Source organism: Monodelphis domestica, chromosome 1, assembly GCF_027887165.1.
Source record: "Monodelphis domestica isolate mMonDom1 chromosome 1, mMonDom1.pri, whole genome shotgun sequence".
In the NCBI taxonomy this organism is placed as follows: Eukaryota; Metazoa; Chordata; class Mammalia; order Didelphimorphia; family Didelphidae; genus Monodelphis; species Monodelphis domestica.
Genome location: NC_077227.1, coordinates 70,727,700 through 70,749,682, shown reverse-complemented (window position 1 = coordinate 70,749,682; position 21,983 = coordinate 70,727,700). Strand labels below are relative to the sequence as shown.

The 21,983-nt window shown below is 42.4% G+C and overlaps 1 protein-coding gene across 3 annotated transcripts in view; it reads right to left on the bottom strand.

Annotated features, from left to right (window-relative positions):
• Window positions 1-20,043, bottom strand: part of AP3B2 (adaptor related protein complex 3 subunit beta 2) — a 57,647-nt gene extending 37,604 nt beyond the window's left edge. Inside the window, exon 1 of one of the 3 annotated variants that reach the window (XM_056800590.1) lies at window positions 14,244-20,043. In XM_056800590.1, coding sequence (XP_056656568.1) covers window positions 14,244-14,467 — 224 coding nt within the window. In that variant the 5' untranslated portion in view covers window positions 14,468-20,043. Of the gene's footprint in view, window positions 1-6,919; window positions 7,743-14,243 lie in introns of those variants that run through there. The other 2 variants (XM_007478560.2, XM_056800594.1) reach the window with 2 other exon arrangements.
• Between the last annotated feature and the right edge of the window lie 1,940 nt (window positions 20,044-21,983).

Here is a 21,983-nt window from a genome sequence, read left to right as displayed (position 1 = left end):
TGATCCCCTACTCCTCCTGGATATTTCTCCACTCTAAGTTTTCATGACATTTTGTCTTCTGTGGATTCTCCTATATATCTGAATACTCTTCCAGTTTCTTTTGCTGGATATTAACTCAGGGCATGACCACTGACCAATGAGTAGCTCCCACAGCTCTCTTCTGAACCTTCTCTTTTTACTCTAATCAAACTCAACATATCCAAAGTAGACTTCATTATCTTTCTCCCCAATTTCCCTGTTATCCTCAATGGTACTACCATCCCTCTAGTGTCTGAGGATCTCCTTTTATTTTCCCACACTGATTAAATCTTCCCCACTTCTCTTGTGCTATTCTAATAGTGTGTTTGTTGCTTATTCTCTCTGCATCAAATCTCCACTCTAGCTTCCACTCAGCTACCAAAGTGATTTTCCCAAAGTGCATGTTTGATCAGGTCACATTCCTCTTTCCTCCCAACTCGGTGAACTTCAATAGCTTCTTATTTCTTCCAAGATTAAATAAGCTCTTCACAACCTAGTCCTCCTTGCCTTTCTGGACTTATTCCACTTCATTTCTCCATGAATACTATGACCCAGGTATATGACCTTCCTACTGCTGCTCTTCACCAAGGACTCCCCATCTTCTGGCACGTGTCTTTTCCCTAATGGTCACAAGCTTGGAAAGTTCTCCTTCTTCACCTCCACCACATTGGCTTCTCTACCTCCTTTAAGATTCAGCTTGAATCACATTTTCTATAGGAAGCCTTCCCCTGTTCCTTCCCTTTTCCCTGCTGTTGGTACCTTCCTTCTGTGATTATGTTACACTATATAGAGACTGGATGGACAATTTTTGGCATGCTGCTTCCCCCATTAGAAAGTGAGCCATTTGAGTCCTTCTGTGTTTTTGTCTTTCTTTGTATCCCCATGACTTAACATGAGCACTCACATGCTCATTGACTGACTAATGCTAAAAAGTAAAGACTTAGGGATATATCTCATATTGCCACTCACTACCTCTACTGTAGGTCCCCTTAAGTCTCACCAGGTACTCTGCTAAAAATGTAAATTATTGGGTGATAATAAACTATAAGGAAACACAGGCATGCCAGTGACAGTCAGATATGCTGCAGAATACTGAATCTCCCCAGGATGCTCATCATGGCTTTCTAATACTAGTCTCACTGTCTAGGGGGATACCCCCCACTCAGAGCGAAGCCCAGCCTCCCACTCTCACTTGCACTGAGTCATAGCCCACTCAGTGGGACTGCAAACTCCACACGAGTCAATTTTCTTGCACAATTTACTCCTCCTACTCTACACTCTGTACCCACACATTCCTCTAATGAATAAGCTCTACTTCTCTGGAAAACACTCTGTCCTGGTACTAACCCTCCTGTCTTTTTCTCCTCATACCCAGGAGCTAGTTTCTTCACTGTATCTAACACCACTGATGGAGGCATGTCCCATCGCTTGATGAATAAATGGACCTTGGGGACAAGGGCACATCTCTGCATTGTGACTCCTTCACCAGCATCCTCAAGGTCTAACAAAAGGATTTTTCTGCTTACCTTAGGATTTACAGAATTAAAGAGAACAAGGTATGCTCAGATTCAGTCTAGAACCCAGGAGTATCCCCAGGAGGGTCTGCTCTCCCATGTGTGATCCCAAGTTCTTTCAGTTCCAATGTCCTCTCACAGAAGTACTCCTGGGAACCCACAAGTTTTATACGTATATGTGTCACACACACATTTATGTAGGTATGTATAGATCTATACACACACACCGAACCTCAGTTTCCTTCTTTGTGAGATGAAAAGTTGGACAAGATGGTCTCTCAGATCCCTTCCAGTCTCAGCTGGTCCATTATATATACTGTCAATACTGTTCTCAACATACAAAATGCTGAGCTTGATGGCTCAGTACCAAGAGGTGGATGGCTATGAAAACGTGGACCAACCTAGCTACATGTAAATAACTGTCAGTTCTCACTGATAGTCCTCAGTTCTACAATTTTTCCAGTTGATATAACACTAAAAAATAGGTGCAGCATGTGTGTATATGTTAAGAATTTCTTACATATGTATATATTTATTTCCAAAATTTGGGGACATATTTACACATACCCACTGAACAAGTATAAAAGTGGAGAGTTTCCTGGACTTTGCAGCAGATAGCAAGGTGAAATGAAGAAAAATGCAGAGAACTGAAGTCAAAGGAATCTGACTTCTATTCCCAACTCTGCCACTAACTCTGTGACCCAAGTTGGGTCACTTCATCTAGGCTGACTTCAGTTTTTTCATCTGTAAAACAAGGGAGTGACAAAGTGATCCCTCAGGTCTTTTACTGCTCTGAAATTCTAAGATTTCTATGTAGACTCGGTGAATTTCATGTGAATTAGAGAAGCTAACACAAGACATGGCTGTGGTTTAGCTTCTAAATCCATAAGCCATCAGAAGTGGTGAAATATGGAAGATGCTTTGGAGTCCAAAAGCAGGTCATGCTCTGAAACAGAGATCTCTTTAAAAGGGAAGGCTCTTAGCCCTTACCACTCTTCTGCCTTGGAACCAATACATAGTATTGATTCCAAGATGGAAGGTAATGGTTAAAAAAAAATAAAAATAAAAGGGAATGCTCTGGGGGCAACCAGGTGGCTCAGTGGATTGAGACCCAGGCTAGAGAAGGGAAATCCTGGGCTCAAATCTGGCCTTAGACACTTCTTATTTGTGTGACCCTGGGCAAGTCACAACCCCCAATGCCTAGCTCTTACTGCTCTTCTATCTTGGAATCAATATACTGTATTGATTCTAAGATGGAAGGTAAGAGTTAAAAAAAAAGAGAATGCTATGAGTGTGTGTGTGTGTGTACGTGTACAAAGATCAATTAGCCATATTAGTGCAAAGACCAAGTTTTATGGCCATATTTGGGATAAGACAAAGTCTGTATTTGGACCAATGTAGTATGCCAATAAAATAAATGACTGAGGTCAAATAAAATAAATATGATGAGGTTGATTATCTCCTGAGCAATACTTAATGATGCTCAATGATCTCAGTGGAAACCATACCTTCTGCCTCCCTTATAAAAATTTCCCTGGCCACTAGTGATGCCTGTGACTTCGAGTTGAGTACAGTTTAAAAATCCATTTGGAGCCTTAAGATTTCTATAAATCGGTGACCAATATGGCAGCCAATTGAGTAAGGACAGGGAGTGCCGGAGATGATATCTCTAGGAGAATCTTTGCTAGGTAGAAGCACAGATGTTGGTGTTTAAGATGAATTCTGTGGTGCTCCATCTGGAGACCCAGTAATCTTGAAGGAATGAAATGGAGCAAGCATTTTATAGAACCTACTATGTTCCAGGTAATGTGCTTAAGTGCTTTATACATATAGTCTCATTTGGTCCTCACAACAACCTTGGGAGGCAGGTACTATGATGATCCACACTTTACAGATGAGGAAATTGAGGCAGACAGAAATTAAATGACTTGCCGAGGATCACAGCTAAACTGGATTTGAACACAGCTCTTCTTGACTCTGGGCTCAGTGATTCAGCTACTCAGCCCTCTAGCTGCCTCTGATAAGTAGATTATCAGTAAAGACATCATTTGAGTGTATATTTTGCCTATTCTGTCCTTGTGCATATTCTTGTGAGAGGGTATAAGAGTAAGAGACATCCTTTCACCTAAGGAGTTCTATAAAAACTGGAATATGAACTCAAGTTCTCATTTAGAAATTACCAAGTCAGAGAGACTAGATGTCCAAATAGATGGACAAGCCATTAGAAGAAAAAGCTGACTACCTGCACAGCAAGGGAAGTGCTTCTCTAGAGCAGGAAACTGGGAGCAAACTCAGCTGTCACAATTCAAATTGGATTATTAGACAAGATCTGATTTCAGAGCTTTAGCATCAATGGTTTCCCATTTTGGTACACACTGTGTGTGGCCACAGTAACAAAACAAAGGATGACCCAGGACCAATACAGACATTAGGAAATTCTACTATCCATTTCTGGACCACAATAAAGACACAAGAAGAGGAGACCCAAGATGAAACACTGGACCCAAGTGGACATATGCTTCTATCAATTTCCTTCCTCCTCCAGCACTCATTTCACCACCTTACCAAATATGCTCTTATCACCATATTTTCTTTTTATACAAAGGCCAGTCTCTGCCTTCCACCAAATTACTCTTACACTAACAGCTTTCCACCTCTCCATCACCCCTAAATAGGCTAGAGGAAGCTGCAATTCCATTAGGTCCAGTTCAATCTAATTGTTGCCCACAATGGAAATATGGCACAGACAAGCCTAGCCCATAGTTCTCATTCTCCACTTCCCAGTTCCATAGTTCCCCAAACTTCAGACACCAGTTCATGCGCCATCTTGGTGAGTGAAGTTATCAAGATTGTCCTTTGTTGGGCCGTGTGTTCTGGAATAGCAGCAAGATAGAGGAAATTAAGACCCACATTATCACAGATGGGGTTAATTGTGTTTCGCCTAACTTTGGCAACAAGGGCTACTTAGCCTCCATATATATTTTCACTGGTGGTTCGGATTCTGGAACTCATCTTGTTCCCAGAGAGAAGAAATATTGTAAGTTCTAAGCCAATGATTCAGCAGTTTTATGGAAGTCAGAAAACCTGAGTTTGAATTTCCTCTCTGCAACTGTTACTCTGCTGACTTTGGCATCACTTTCCCTCTCCATGCTGAAGTTTCCTGGTCTCTAAAATGAAATTACTAGATTAAGTGATCCCCAAGGACCTGCCACCTCTGAAATTCCCTTATTGTGTTAGTACTAAACTTCATTCATATTTCAAAGGATACAAGGCACGATTTTTATTATGAAAATTGCAGTCTCAGAGCCGGAAAGAACCTTGGAGGCCATCCAATCTACCCTAAACCTGAACAAGAATTTTTTTCCACAATATTGTCAGCAAGTAATTATCCAGGCTTGAAGACCTCCAGTGAGGGAAAATCCGCTACTCCCAAAGGGAGTCTATTGAACCCTTTGATAGCTCTAATTTTTAAGAAACTTGTCCTTATATCAAGCCTAAATCTTCAAATTAAGTCTGTATCTTCTACTCATTTTTCTGAATTTTGCTATTTGGGGGTCCAAGCAGAATAATCTGTTTTCCATGTATTAAGGGCTAAAAATGCTTGAAGATCATATCTCCCAGAAAGGAAAGGCCTTCCAAGGTTTCTTTTCTCCAGGCTTTATGCACCTACTTCCTTTTAAATATGTTATGTTTATGTTTCATGTGTTAAAATGTTTAATGATGTTAAATGTTTTCATCTTAAGGCCCTTCCCATTGCTCCTTTGAAAGGCTTCACATTTATCAAGGCACTTTCTAAAATGTCCTTCTCACTGAATTCAATAATACTGAGTGAATATATTAAATACAATATCCCAGATTTGATCTGATTAAGGAAGTTGACTTTCAGACTAGTATTTCTTTCATTTTAGATACTGCAGCCTAGGGTTTAATTAGCTAAATTTAGGGTTATTATATTAAATTAAATTTAAAAAATTAAAATATTGAATTTGCATGCCACTTAAAATCCCATATTTTTCCCCAGTAAATTACTATCTAATCATACTTCTCCCCCATATTTTTGAGGCAGATAGGTAGTGGAGTAGACAGAGAATTGGGTCTGTAGTAAAGGAGACTTTAGTTCAAGTTTGGTCTTAGCCACTTACTAGCTGCATGTCCTGAACAAGTAACTTAATTTCTATTTGCCTCATTTTCTTCTCCTATAAAATGGGGATGATAATAATAGAACCTATATTTCCCCAAGTTTTGAGTGAATCAAATGAGATGGTGTTTGTAGAGTGCTTTATAAATCTAAAAATGCAATAAAAATGTTAGTTATTGTGATTGTGAAGCTGATTTTCTGAACCCAAGACTACTTATGCCTGTTAATTTTCATCCTATTGGACTGAAACATCAACCCAATGACCTATTCTATTCAAATCCCTTTGGATTCTGACTGTCATAGGCTAGTTTAGAAATCCGTCCCAGCTCTGTTATCTGAAAATATCCTGAGGATGCCAGCTATGCCTTTATCCAAGTCATTGATAAAAACCATGAAAGATTTTTCATCATTTCCTTCATTGTTATTTGGGCTTGTTTCTTCATTGTCACTAATAAGAATCCTAAAGAAAAACCCTTGATTGGAAATGACCAAATAAAATAATGTTTAAAAAAAAAGAAAAGAAAAACCCTTGAAAGGGCTGTGTATTTGCTTCTGAGATAGGAAGGAATAGAAGAAGATCTTGGACTGATTATCATTCTGCACTGGATCAAGGAGGAGAAAAAAATCCCTGTTGAAACATGAGGCAAAAATAAACAAATAAATGAACAAACAAACAAACAAACAAATAAAAAAGAAAAAGAAAACATGAGGCAAGATGGAAAGGCAGGTAGACAGTCCTTGGAGTCTAGAGAAGAAAAGAACAGGGGTGACACAAGGTCAAGAGGCCATTAAGCAAGTAATAAGCATTTATTAAATGCCTACTATGTGTCAGGCTCACCAAGATGCGTGCTCTCACACTGTTGATGGAATATAAACCCAGTTGAGTTTTGAAGGTTCCCCAGGCTTGACTTTTCAATGAAAGACTTGCCAAAACCACTACACATCACTTAGTAGGTTGGTAAAATGAGCCTTTAATAATACCCTTGAGGACTCAAGAACCATGGGAAGGTTCTTGGCATTCATGAAAACAGTGGCATGCTGGTATGTGTTTAAAAACTGACTCTCTGAAAAAGCATAGCACATTTTACGTTTAATATACATTATTAAACATTTTCTCCATCACTTCTTAAGTCGAGACAATCAACAAAATGACAAATCAAGCTCTAAGTTGTAGCGTTTGCCAATTTCTAAGGTTGAAATTGTTCACACTGGAAATTTAACAATGGTTCTAGCACATCCCTATGCTCACCTTGAGAAGATGTACTGTGTGTCAATAGAGAGAGGATGTGACCCAGAAATTTTGCTTGCTGGAGGATAAAGGTGCCTATTCCTAGCTTGGCATGGAATTGGTGTTGCCACAGCAACAGAATCATAGAATTACAGAGTTGGAGGAACCTCAGAGGACATCTAGGGGAAAGCTACTTGCCAAGGCAAACCCTTGAACAAATGAACCCATTCTTTCCAATTTCTCCAGCAGATAGCTGCTCTCTTTAACACTTCCACTCTCTGCCTAATCTTCAATCTTTCTCTTTCTACTTTCCTCCTGTTTGCTCACCAGCATCCCCCATCCTCCCTTAATCCATTTATCCCTCCTAGCTGTGATCCTGTCTCTTCTCCCTCTCCTGGCTAAAGTTTCTGAGAAAATCATTTACAACTGTTGATTCCATTTGCTTTCTTTTCATGCTCTTTTTAGCTCTCTAGTCTGGCTACCAACCATTTCACAGAAACTGCTCCTTCCAAAGTAGCTAATAATCTCTTCATTTTTCTCAGTCTTTTCTCTGTCCTCATTGCCAGTTGCCAACATCTCCTCTCTCAAGGTTCTAAGACTCTATTTAAGTTCTCCTCATTTGACCGACTGTCTCAGTCTCTTTTTGCTGGATCTTCATCCAGGTTATACCCACTCCCTGTGGATGTCCTCCAAGGCTCTGTTCTGGGTTCTCTTCTCTTCCTGTACTTTTTCACTTGGTGATCTTGTCAGCTACCACAGATTCAATGATCATCCCTATGCAGATGATTCTCAAATCCATCCAGCCCTAACTTCTCTTCTAACCTCTAGGCAACTGCCTGTTAGACATATCAAACTGGATGTCCTCTACATATTTTAAGTTCAACACATCCATTATCCTCACCCCCCCCCAAAATCCTCCTCTGTTCCTAGCTACTCTATTATTGTCAAAGGCACCATCCTGATGCAGACTCTCATCATTTCTTGCCTGAATTATTACAATAGTCTGCTAGGTTGGTCTTCCTGCTTCCAGTTTATCCACTCACTCAATTGACCTTCCAAAAGCAAAGATTTTTATCTTGTTACACTACCCCCTTCCCCATTCAATAAACTTCAGTGACTCTCTATTACCTACTATCAAATATAAAAAAAAAAAATTGACTTTTAAAGCCCTTCATAACTTGGCCCCTTCCTACTTTTCTATTTTCTATTCTTTATTTTCTATTCACTCCCATTTGCTGTCCAGGGACACTGGCCTCCCTGTTGTCCCTCAGACAAAACACTACCTCTCTAAATTTCATATGTTTTCCCTTCTCCCATGCCTGGAAAGAATGCTCTCCTTGCTCTCTGCCCCAACCTTTTATCTTTGCCTCCTGGCTTTATTCAAACCTCAGATAAAATCCCAAGCAAGAAGTTATTCCCAGTTACTCTTAATAGCTGTGCATTTTCTCTAAGATAATTTTCAATTCAATGGTAGATATTTTGCATGTAGTTGTTTGCTTGTGGTCTCCTCCACTAGATTATTGGCTCCTGGGAAACAGGGATTGTTTCTACCTTTCTTTGTACTTACAGGGCTTAGTACAATGCTTGGAACACAGCAGGCACTTTTAATCAGTACTTGCTGCCTTGATTTGATCATATCTAGAGTTTAACTTCCCTTACCTCTACAAAATTCTCGACAACTTCCACATGAAGTCTTCTATTGATGGGAAGTTCAATCCCTAACAAGTGTGAAGATTGGATTTGGCTCTCCCCTGATTGTAACAATGAAGGTATTTAGCTCTTCCTTGATTGTGAAGATTAAAGTGTAATCCCCTGCCTATTTTTAGATTTTAATCCCCAAAGTGTAAAGCACAGTTCTTAAAGTTCTACCTATTTTGGATTTTAACCACAAAAAAGCTGTGAATACCCATTTCATACATTGAATGGGAGGTCTGTGACCCACATGTGAAAAAGTGGGCAGTCCTGGAGTGGAGCATCAGCTGTGAGTGGTAGATGTAAAATTTAGAGGAAATGAAACCAGAGAAAATGGTCTTTAAAAGTGAAAACAGAGACACTTGAAGGGAGTCACTTGGAGTGAAGAAAGAGACATGCTTGGAGTGGAGCCTGCTGGAGTTAAGGCTGTTAAAAGAATCTGCTGATTGAACTGACAATGTGGTGAGTGTAAAGACCAACTTCCTTCCTTGCCCTTTCTGAAGGTGTGAGCCTCCAAGAAAGGTCCATCATCTTGAGACTCCTTTCCCCTGGCTGGGGCCTTAGAATTGTTACCTGTCTTAGAGGAAGCTGGAACTCTCACTCTCTCTCTCTTTCTTTCTCTCTCTCTCTCTCTCTTCCTTAATATCTTCCCTCTATTATAAAATAAACTACCATAAATTCTATTTGACTTTAGTAATTCATTTTTGGGATTTAGACAGCTCTAATTAGGAAAAGTTTTCTGACATTGAGCTGAAATCTACCTCTGTGTCACTTTCATCCAGTAATCATCCTTGTGTCCTTTGGAAGCAAGCAAAATAAAAATGAATCTCTCTGCCACATAGAATTCCTTAATATATCTGAACACATTGTTTTACTTTCTTTTCCATGTTGAATATGTTCAGTTCTCTCAGTTGCTAAGTTTTTCCAAAACTGTACATGGATATCATGTCATATACAATCTAGAAAACAGATTGTGGTACCCCATAAGTCGACTGACATGGTAAACTATTCATAAAATGTGGGAAGATGAATGGAGCACTGAGCAATCCCAAACTCATCATTCTACCCTAAATTCCCATGTCTTGGTTACATTCATCCACCTCCATTATACTTCTGACAAAGGTCTATTATTGGTGCAAATGGTATCCAGAGGGAGTTCCCTCAAGGGAACTGGGATCAGACACATATATAAGACATTTCATTTCTCACCTCCATACCTTTGTTCCCACCATTCCCCATGCCTTGAATACGCTATCCTTTCTTTTCTACCTCTAAGATTTGAGACACAAATACAACTCTGAGACCATCTCTTACACAATGCTTTTACCAGTTGCCCCAGGTATTGATACTCTCTCCTCAAAATTACTTCATATTATTTTTTACTATATTTTATATCTGCTTGTTTATGTACATTTAGCTCTTTCAAAGCTGGTACTATTTCATTTTTGACTTTGGATTTCCAGTGCTTTCCACATAGTAGACATTTAATAAATGTTGAATTGAATTGTATGAGACTGAAGAAGTCCTGATTTGGGGGACCATGAAGCTTCAATAGAAATTTTTATCCCTAATCTATACTCTGGGACTAATTTTGCTACTGGACCTAATAGGAGGAATATAAGGGACCCTAAGCTACTAGTTTGGGAATTAGTACACAGTTGTTTTACTACTGGTTCATGCTCTAAATTTGTATCCCATTGCCAGTGACTTAGAGTCATAATTTTAGAAATTATGTAAATTTCTTTTATTTTTCAAATAATAATAATTTCTTAATGTGCCATATATGCTCTATACATGGATATAAATAAACTAGAATAAAACAACAAAAATTTGAAGCAAAATTAACTGATAGAATGTCTCTAATAGCATGCAAACACCCCATATCTGTGGTCCCCCATCTCTCCAAACAAAAGAGGGAGATTCATTTCCCCCATCTTCTCTGGGCCAATATCAGTCACTATAATCATATAATATTCTTTACATTTTTTTGTATGTGTGACATACAAACTGGCTTACTTATTGTACCCCAACTCAATCACATCTCCTAACTCCCTTGTAATATCTGAAATGCAATCCCTCTTCACCTCTCCCCTTTAGAATTTCTCACTTCACTATAATTATTCTTTGTTTGTTTTGTTTTCTTTCTCTCCTATGACTAATCCTCATCCACTGTTGCATAACTTGGTTCTTGTCTTATCTAGTGAGCCCCTGTGTTCATTTCTTCAATTTCTCTGGGATGAGGGGCCTAACTTAGTCCTATAATCCTTTTTTTTAAAATTTCATTGTTGTTCATTTAAAATCACATCAGTTGACAATTTGGAATTATGCCTAAAGGGCTTTAAAAAACTGTCTGCCCTTTGATCCAGCCATAGCACTGTTGGGTTTATACCCCAAAGAGATTATAAGGAAAAAGAGTTGTACAAGAATATTCATAGCTGCGCTCTTTGTGGTGGCAAAAAAATTGGAAAATGAGGGGCTGCCCTTCAATTGGGGAATGGCTGAACAAATTGTGGTATATGTTGGTGATGGAATACTATTGTGCTCAAAGGAATAATAAAGTGGAGGAATTCCATGGAGACTGGAACAACCTCCAGGAATGGATGCAGAGCGAGAGGAGCAGAACCAGGAGAACATTGTACACAGAGACTGATACACTGTGGTACAATTGAATGTAATGGACTTCTCCATTAGTGGCAATGCAATGACCCAGGACAATTCTGAGGGATCTATGAGAAAAAACACTATCCACATTCAGAGGAAGAACTGTGGGAATAGAAACATGGAAGAAAAACAACTGCTTGATCACATGGGTTGATGGGGATATGATTGGGGATGTAGATTCTAAGTGATCACTCTAGTGCAAATATTGATAAAATGGAAACAGGTCTTGATCAATGACACATATAAAATCAAGTGGAATTGCTCATTGGATACTTGGGGGGTGGGGAAGAGGGGAGGAAAAGAACATGAATCATGTAACCATAGAAAAATATTCTAAATTAATTAATTAAATAAAAATTTTTAATTAAAAAAACACATCAGTGTCAATTTCCCAATGGCATACTACCCTCTCCCACAATAGAATCCTCCCTTGTAACAAAATAATATAGGCAAATATAATAAATTAATACTTTGTTGGACCTAAAATTATTTTAGGGACCAAAATTCTGCCCCTAAAACCCAGTGCCTAGACTTGGGTTTCCTATTCCTGACACTGGACATTGTGATGCCATCTAGTTGCTTGTTTCCTTCTAGCATCTATGATGACTTACCTGCCTTGTCTCTGGAAGTCTGTGTGAATGCCAGCTGATCCCAGTTCGACCTGTCTTATTGCTAAAAAAGACTAATAATTTTATGGGCTCATCAAGCTTTAAGGCATTTTGTGCCCAGATCAGAGATGTCAAGAACCCCTATTAATTTAATCTTTATTTCGAACCCCCAGAGGAGCAGTGACTTTGTTGGTGTGGGTCTTCCCTCTACCTGTTCAGGTTGAGATCCCTCTGGATTTGCTAGATAGTCTAAGACAAGATGACTTGGAAGTCATCCTGGGAAGAAGCTTATCTGCCTGAAGTTAGCTCAGGAGGTCTTCAGATGACAAGCAAACGCTTTGTTGTAGGGTTTACAACTGGAAGGGCTGCCAGGGTGCCAGCTCCACACAGCCTGGGAGAGTCTAGGGCCATCGCTACACCATGATAACTGTCACAGGAGAACGTTCCTGGGGCTGACTGACTGCCACAAGTCATCTTCTCTAGGCAGGCTGATCACTGGCAGCCCACAGGCTTTGTTGTCCAGGCTGGCAGCTTTTTAGAGGGTGATAGCTGTCTGCTGGGGTGGCAGGCTTTGGAGCTGGAGGAACTGAGTTCTAATTCACCTGGATGGTGGTGGAGGAGTCCCTTAACCTCTATTTCTTTATTGATAAAATGTCATCTCCTTAAGAGCAGACTTGAATTTGGATCTTTGTATCTCCAGCTTAATAATTAATCCATGCTTACCAATTGATGCTCACGTAGCTGTATCACTGAAGATAACCTCCTAATTTGTATTTCCAGGTACCAACCGGTCTCTCCTTTCTCTAATCTGTTTTCCATAGAGATATCAAAATAATCTTCCTAAAGCCAAGATCTGACCACGCACCTCTCTTGCTCAAAAAATATCAGTGGCTCTCCCTGCCCAAGAGATAAATGTCAGATTCCTCAGTTTGGTATTTATTTATTTAAAAAATATTTATTTATTATTTATTATTATAATTACTCAGCTTGGTATCTAAAGTCTTTCACATTTTGGTTTCAAACTACCTTTCCTGGATTATTCTTTTATTGTTGCTTGATTCTCTGTGACCTCAAGTCTCACCTCAAATCCCACCTTCCACAAGAAGCTTCCTCTGGACCCCATTAATGCTAGTATCTTCCCTTTGTGGATTATCTCCAATTTGTCCTGTATTTATCTTGTTTGTATATGGTTGTTTGCATTTTCTCCTGTTATTTTTAGCTCCTTGTGAGCTGGTTCTTTGCCTTTCTCTCCACCCCAAGGCACAGTTCAGTACTGGCACACAGTAGGGACTTTATAGATATTTGCTAACTTACTAAGGGCAGGGATTTGTTTTCAGGCTTGTTTTTACCAGCCCAGAACTGAGTACAGTCCCTTGTATGTAGTAGACTATTAATAAATATTTGTTGGGTTTGGGTTGTGTGGAAGCAGGTGCCCAGATCCCTTCTGTCCCACTCTTCCCAATAGCCACAGTCTATTAGAGGGATGGAAGGCCATCTGGCAGCCCCTAACACATCCTCCAGTTATTCCCCCTTCCCTCCTGTTGCTGCCTACTCTAGGCTTTCATGGGAGGGAGGGAGAGATGGAGTCGATGATACCCCTAAGGGCATGCAATATTAATCTCCTATAGAAGGATCCTTTTACACTCTAGGCTAACCCTGTATTGACCTGTAGCTCTCTGGTTCCATTCCTGACTTCTGAACCCTTCCTAGCCTAGAGGAAGAGAGATCAGTAGCCCTTTTCCTAGAAGGTAGGTGGAGTCTGCCATCAAAGTGCCAGTGAATGCAGGGTCATGGAAACTGAAATCCAACTCCCATAGACTCTTCGTCTATGCTCTATGGCAAGGGTAATGCCCTCCTCTTATAGTCTTTCCAAGTAACTAACCTCTTGTTCAATCATATAAGTTGGGTAATTTTTTCCTTTGAAAGATACTCCCAGAACTTAGTCCTTCAACTTGCAATGAGTGTGTGTTGCCCACCCACAACGATTATCCTGGGTCCAAGGGATGGAGAGATCTCAACGGTCATCATAAGCAACCCAACTCCTATCTCAGAATTCTTTTCACAAGTGCACACAGTGTACAAAACTGCATCCCCTTCAGATCTGGAAGTGTCCCCACTCCACATGCACAAGCAAACCCTTGAACCCCTTCCCTTGCATTTTATCCCTCTAACACAATCCAGAACCCAGGCACCTTTTCCCTTTGGATCTCTCTTCCCCTTCTCCACATCCTAACTAACGCGTCTCTCCTCCCTTCACACATCCTAGCCAGATTCCCCTTGAGAGTGAGATCAGCTCAGCCCTTGGGAGTTTTAACCTGAAAGGGGGCCCCTTGCTATCTCCCAAGATTTATGGAGGTCCCCTGGAGGGTACCCTGAGACCATACCGGAGAGGCTGGCTGTGGCTGGCCCCATCAGAGCCTCCTTCTGGGGATACATCTTCTTCAGAGGTCTGGAGCTGCCGTAGCTCATCCGGCTGCAGGGCTTGGTACCAGGCTGGGGCCCCCCCTTCAGGGGTTAGAACAGGGCTTGTTGCCTCCTCAGCCCCCCTGCTCCCGGGCGGCTTCACCATAGTCCCTGGGAGCTGCAGAAACCGCTGCATTGGCGTCATCAGGCTTTGTGCCTCAGATTCTAAGATTCCCTGGAGACCCCTAAATCTAGTCCCAGACACTAGGGTTCCCCCTAGGCAGACAAAGTCCGCCTCCTTCTTCTCTTCCCTCCTCTCTTCTCCCCAGCTGATCTGTGACTCAGTTCCTGCTTCAGTGAGTCCTCACTGATACTCCACCCGCCCAAGCTCCACGGAAACTCAGAAATGTGATGCTGTTATGGGACAGCTGGAGCCTGGATGGTAAAGCAGTGATAGGGGGAGGGAGGAGAGGGCAGCAGGGGTCAGATCCAATTTCTCTTTTTCTTCTTAGAGAATCTGGGGGAAGATTTGTATGTGGTGGGGGGGGGGTTGGAAATGTAGGTATTATTTGGTAACTAAAGCATCCCTCCCACCAAAAAAATTAACCTTGTGGTTTATTTTTGTTTGTTTTTAGTAAAATAGGGGTGGGAGACGTGGAAGGATTTAGATGTAGAAGAAAGGAGATATAAGAAGAAAAGGAGTTGGAGGATAGCAATGAGGGATGAAAGAATCAAGATGGGGTAGAGCAACTCTAGGGCAGAGAGAGTGATGGAAATTCTTGGGGCTGTGATGTGGTGGCCTGGGAGTAAAGATGGCGGATGTATGAGAGAGTTAGTGAGTGAATTAAGAAACTTTAAATCTGAAGAGATTCTAGATCAGTTGTCCTTAACTTTCTTTTTTTGTGTCATGATCTCCTACTCAGAATAATTTAAAAAATCTATAATGAAATAAAATGCTAAATTTTAATTAGACATTAGCAAAAATTTAAAAATATGGGGTTTTTCCCCATCCAAGCATTCTATTGTTGTTCAGTTGTTTTAGTAGTGTCTGGTTCTTCCTGACCCCATTTAGGATTTTCTTGGCAAAGATACTGAAGTAGTTTGCCATTTCTTCCTTTCATTTGGCAGGTCAGGAAACAGAGGCAAACAAGGTTAAGCGCCTTGCCCAGGGTCACAAGCTAGTAAGTGACTGAGGCCAGATTTGAACTCAAGAAGATGGGAGTCTTCCTGACTCCAGGTCCCGTACCATCTTGCTGCCCTCTAGCTATACAGATTCCCCCCAAATTCAAGGAATTCACATTAAGAATTCCTATTTTCTCAATTTACAAACAAACAAATTGAGAGCTAGAAAGAGTTGCCAGTGTGAAATCACACATCTAATTGGTGGCAGCTCTTGGATCAGAACCCTGGTTTTCTGAATCCTCAGTCCAATGCTCTTTCTGTGGTCTTCATAACAACCTTCCTTTGTGAATGGGGAAGACACAAGAGAGAATGTTACTAAGTTTAGATTTTTAACTGAATTATGTTGTTGTTGTTCAGTCACTCAGTTGAGTTTGACTCTTTGTGATCCCATAGACCATAGCTATCCATGTGGTTTTCTTGGTAAGGATTCTGGAGTTGTTTGTCTTTTCCTTCTCCAGTGGATCTTTTGTCAGACAATAAGAGGTTAAGGGACTTGCCGAGGGCCACACAGCTAGAAAGTATCTGAGGACAGATTTGAATTCAGATCTTTTGTACTCCAGACTCAGCATTTTATCCACTGAATCACCTTAGCTGCTTCTTAGGCATACAAAGGTCTTGCCCAAAGTCACATAGCTAGGAAGATGCCAAGCCCAGTGTTTTGTCCATTTTTCCACTTAGCCATCTCTCTCTGAATTGTAAATATGTCTTATTTCAGCAGACCACGAACCCAAAGTTATCATTTGGTCCTCTTTTCTGACCCCAAAGGGTCTTAGTGCAAAGAATAAGTCTAGTGCATAGGACTCTTGAGTACCAATCATAAAAGGCTCCTTATGGTTATTCCAGTAGGACCAATGGACCTGAGAAAAGACTGAATGTCATTTACATTCCATGGGACACATTTAATGTGAGTCACCTGACTTGATGTTAGTCTGTAACTTTCCTCTTGTTTGCTGGGTGACACCTGTCTGTCTGTCCCCTGTTTTCATGGGCAATAGAACCCACTAGAAAATCCCAAGGGATGCTGTGACTTTCAGGGACAGGAAGGGAAGGCAGAAACTATGAGAATGTGCTCTGTTCTAAGGCTGAATGAACTACATATAGTGTACTTCTGTCCTGGGGCACAGAATAACTTTGCCTTAATCTAAATGGGAGATGACGCTGGAGAGAGACCACTACTGGGATCTTGGGATTAAAAAAATGATCACAATGATGATAAAAATAGATCACACTTAAATACTCTAAGAGCTTTCCTTGTAACAAACCTGTGAGGTAGGCTAGTAGCCCAGGACACTAAAATATCCTTAGGAATCATACAGGAAGGATGATTAATCTCACAGTTGAGGCTACGAGGCAGATGGGACTTCTGATAAGACAGTTTCATTGGGAGAAGATGTGATGAAGGAGACATTCTTCCTAACTGCCACATCACTATTGAAGGTACCACCAATCTCCCAATTATGCAGGCTCGCTCACAACCTCTTCTCCTTCTCTCCCCCATCCAATCTTTTGCCAATTCCTGTTGATTCTACTAAAAAGATAGGATCTATCTCCTTATTTCCTCTAGCACTGACACCACCCTGGTACAGGCTTTTATCATCTCATCTCTGAACTATTTGCAATAGCTTGCTGGTTGGTCTCCTAGCCATAAGTGTCTCCCTCTCCAGTCCAGTCCATCCTCCATCCAGCTGCTGAAGTGATTTTTCTGACATTTAAAGTCTGACCTTATTACTTACTCAATAAATACCAATGATTCCCCTCACCTCTGGGATCAAATTTAAAGTCCTCTGTTTGACATTCAAAACCCATCAACATCCCTCCTTTCCCTCACCTTTTAAAATCCCCCTCCCTCTGTGACTCTGGCCTCCTTTGCTGTTCCTAGAATAAGACACTACATCTCCTGACTGGGAATTTCTACTGACTGTCCTCCATATCTTCAATGATTTCCCTCCTTCATCTCTGACTCCTAGTTTCCTTGGCTTCTAATTTAAGTCCCAACTAATATACTACCTTTTCTTGCTCCTCCTTAATTCTAGTACTTTTCTTCAATTCTTTCTTTCTTTCAAAACTCTGACCTTTTGTTTTGGAATCCATATCAAGTATGGCTTCCAAGGAGCAGCAAGGGCTAGGCAATTGAGGTTAAGTGACTTGCCCAAGGACACATAGCTGGAAAGTGTCTGAGGCCAAATTTGAATCCAGGTCTTCTCCATCCACTGAGATACCTAGCCGGCCCTTTTAATTATTTCTAATGTATTCTATACATCGTTTATTTGTGCATATTGTTTGCATGTTATCTCCCCCAGGCTCCTTGGGAGCAAGGATTCTATCTTAGTACTCCTAGAGTTTATTGAGCACAGTAGCTGGCGCTTAGTAGGTCCTTAATGCTTATTGACTGACTGAAGCAGAGACAAGGACAAGATGGAGCTGCGTGGTGGCCAGAAGTCCAGGGAATATGCTAAACACAAGCCTTCTAAAGAATACAGAAGTAGGATATTAGGGGGCTCTAGATGGAGAGTTCCATAGTAGATGAGAGCTTGATATTTTGATATTCAATGGGATTGGTTAACTTCCCTTCACCGCCCTATACCCATTCTACTGCTGGAACTGAAACTAGAAGCAAAAGGGACGTTTGGGGGAGAGGGATCCTTGGAGATAAGCAGGAAGACCCTGGAGGGAATTTAGTTAGGGATTTTGGGGGGAGGAATAGCTGGGAAGGGGATGCATATGTGAAAGGAATTATAAAAAGTCAGAGAAGGCATCTGGGAAGGAATCTGAGTTTGGGGTCCTCGAGTAAAGAGGAGTAATTTAGAAATCCAACGCTTTGGAACCCGCCTCATTTTCGGCTCTGCCCTCCATAGGGTGAGGAGATGACGAATTCGGGGAGTGGAAGGATCATTTTTCTTCTCTGCAGCGCCTCTCGGTGAATCTTGACAGCCCAAGTCCCAGCCCCCTACAGTGAGGAGAACGGGGATAGGTACGTCCAGGCCGAGGAGGGCTGCCCCATCCCCAACAAAGCCCAGGGAGAACCAAAACCAGGACGATACAGACGCAGGAACCTCAAAACCACCTCCCCTCCTGCGTATCCCTACTTTTTCCACACCCCCTACGTCACAGGCTGGAGCTGGCTGTGGGGCAGGGCCTGAGTGCAGGGGGCGGGGGAAGAGCTGTCCATGGTCCGGCGCTGACTCTGGAGGTCGGGAATCCCTCCGGGTGGGGTCTGGCAAACAGATTTAGCTCCCGTAGGTCCCTAGGACCCCTACCTGCCCTAGGGCTCGGGAATTTTAGTCCCAGAATGAGATTAGGTTCTGCTCTTAGACCTCCAGTTTGTCCACAAGCCTCTCCACTTCTACATCCCCTCAGACGGACCCCATTGCTTCAGGCTCTACCCCATCGGGGCCTTCACAGGCCTCCTAGACCTTTTGCTGTCCTATTACTCCCAAGTACTTGACCACTCTGTCCCCAGGCTCCTGCCCTGTTTCCTTTACTCTTCTCCCCGCCAGGCCTCCAGGTTTCCTCCTGCCCCCAGATCTTCATCCAAGCAGCTCTTCAACCATTCTCCCCATCACATATCTTCTTCCCCAAATCCCCATCTCAGTTTCCTTCCTGCCAAAGCAGAGCTCCTCTAAGATACCAGCCCGTTCTGGCAGCCCCCGGGCTTCTTCTGCCCAGATCGCCTCGTATAGTCCTTCCTTCCCCAAAAGCCTTCTTCTTTGGCCCTCTTCTACCCTCTGGATCAACCACCTCTCCCCTTGCATTCCCTCGACCTGCGGTCTCCTGGCATAATTCCTCCCAGTTCGTGCCACTCTACTCTATAGGGGCGATGTCTTTTCCTCGTCTGGGCCCTGGGTCTCACCCTCTATCTCTTCCAGCCCTCCTTGCTCCTTTTTCCGGTCCCAGGTCCGATTAAACCCCGGGCCTGAATTTGGGACCGAGATCTAGGTTCTCCCCACGAAGGAGAAAGAGACCTGAATGGAGGATGCAGGGATGGGGTGGGAGTGAGGGGGACAGGTATGAAGAAGGGCTCAGTAGCTCCTTGCACGGTGCAGAATCCGGCAGCAAATCTAGGAGCAAGAATGACTCTTTGCCTCATCGAGCTGAGAGAGCAAGCCATCACTCTCCCTGGCTCCATCGGTAAGAGGGGAGCTTGGTTGGTAGCCCCGCCCCCTCCCCACAAATCCCGGGCCCCGTGGCCAGGGAGGGCTCCCTCCCAGAGCTGGGGGCCTGCATCCCAGCGTGCCCCATCCTGCCCGGCTCCGCCTCACCGCTTGTAGTCGGAGGAGAAGATGCCGCCGCTGGCTGGATCGTGACCGTATTCTGGCTCCCCTAGGCTGGAGGAACCGCCCTTGTCCTCGCTGTAGGCTGGAGCCGCCGACATGGTGGTCAGGGTCCGGAAAGCGAGGCCGGGTCTGGAGGAGAGTGTAGGAAGCAAGGTGTGCTGGGTGATGCTGGAGCACGGATTTGGGGATCCAGAATCAGGGCTGAGCTTCTTAAAGGGCCAGGCGCCCGGAAAGGAAGTGGGAAAAGGGGGGTACGGGGCGGGGGTGTGTGGATACTGCAGTAGGCACCTGGCTCCTCCCCGTCCGAGGAACTCTGACATCATCCTCACGTGAACAAGGAAACCCCCCTCCCCAAAGGGCGTCCCTTCCTCTTAAAGGGATAGAAGGAGGTTCCCAGTCTTCCCAACTAGGGGTTTCCTTCTTCACTCGGGGGAGGCAGGGGGAGCCAGACCTCGGAGAGAATAAAAATTACCCTGTGATAATGGGAAGAGGGGCGTGAGGGAAACAACGTGAACTGATTAAGCTTCTAGTATGTAAAGCAGTGAGATGTAATGACTTAAGGAAGACAGGGTTCCAAATTAGCCTGTGACACATTCTTGGCTGTGTCACCTTAGGCGAGTCCTCTGTGCTTTAGAGACTGAATTCACTTGAAGAAGTGACTCAAGAGTTATATTTGGTGGGGGATAGATAGGGAGTGGACCCTTTCTTCTGCAATCTCTCATCATTTAATTAAACAACAACAACAACAACAAACCTGCTTTAAACAAGGCTTCCTGTGCTTGCTAGGAAAACCAGAGGATTTACAGCTGGAAGGGATGTTAGAAATCAGATAGCACAATCTCCTCCCATTACAGAAAACCAAGGCCACACTTCTGCCATCTGAGTCACCATGAAAACCAGGCATTCATACTCAAAATTCAGTTTCTCTTTTGCTGGGAGTGGGAGTGAGGAGGAGAGAAAGCAAAAGGTTATATGATCCAACGATGATGCTTGCATTTAGGATTCCTTTTCCATCCTGGTTTGGGGCTGGTCCTGGACTGGACCCAGTCCTAGCTCTTCACTGGTCTCTCTCTACCAGGTTGGAAGGGTGACCAGCTCAGTTTCTCCTAGTGGGTACCTCTCTGAAAACTTTGTTCCTTTACACCTATCTTAATTTATGTGGAACTTGTGCTGTGGCCCCCCACTAGACAAGGGATCTCCATGGTACTTCCTTCCTTCATAGGGTTCTCTTGTCCTTAAAATACACATTTTTTGAAGAGTGAAGAGAGCAGAACCAAAAGAACAGTAGACATATTTGATTAGCACCACTTCACGAAAGACAATATATTCAAGGTACACATACCTAACAGTATAGGTCAAAAAGATTCAGGGAAACAAAGAGGATATGGGTTCTCAGTTGAGTCAATAATGCACTTGTTATGAATTGGCATTTTCAGTCAGAGCAACTAAGTGATACAGTGGATAGAGGACTAGCCCTGAAGTTGGGTAGACTCATATGACTTCCTGAGTTCAAATCTGACCTCAGACACTAGCTGTGTGACCCTGTTTGCCTCAGTTTCCTGATCTGTAAAATGAGTTGGAGAAGGAAATGGCAAACCATTCCAACATCTTTGCCAAGAAAACCTCAAGTGGGGTCATGAAGAATAGGACTGAAAATTACTTAAACAACAACAGGCTAAGATGGGCAAATAAAAGAAATTAAATGGATTTGTAATCACTGAAAAGTGGGGAGAGGTAGGAGAACTTCTTCCCCTTTCCCTTTCTGCTTTCATTTCATTTTTCTGGTTTTCTTTTGTACATTTCTCTGTATTTGAGTACCTATACTTGTCAATAGAAGTAAAAGCAAATTTTATATTAAAATAAACTTGATTGAATTTTACATTGACTTCCTGAGACAATAAAGGGAAAAATAATATTATATTTGAGGGTTGAGGACCTAGGTTCAAATTCTGTCTCCTCTACTTAGTCTCTATGTGGATGGATTACTGAAATTTCCTTGTCTGGAAGACATATCCTCTGGTTTTAAATCCTAAATTGATCCATCCATTGCCAAGGAAAAGATAAGAGAGCTGCATGGGGGGTTGATTAGGGACTGGAGATGACTTTCTTCTTTGGAGTGGGGGGAGGGACTTGGATCACATAAACCTAATGATTAAATATGTAAGGCACATTGAAGGTTATCTAGTCCAGAGGTGTCAAACTTGCTGCTGTCACTGCTTCTGGCAACAGTATATTCAGGAGGAACTCCTAGCAATTCTTAAATAT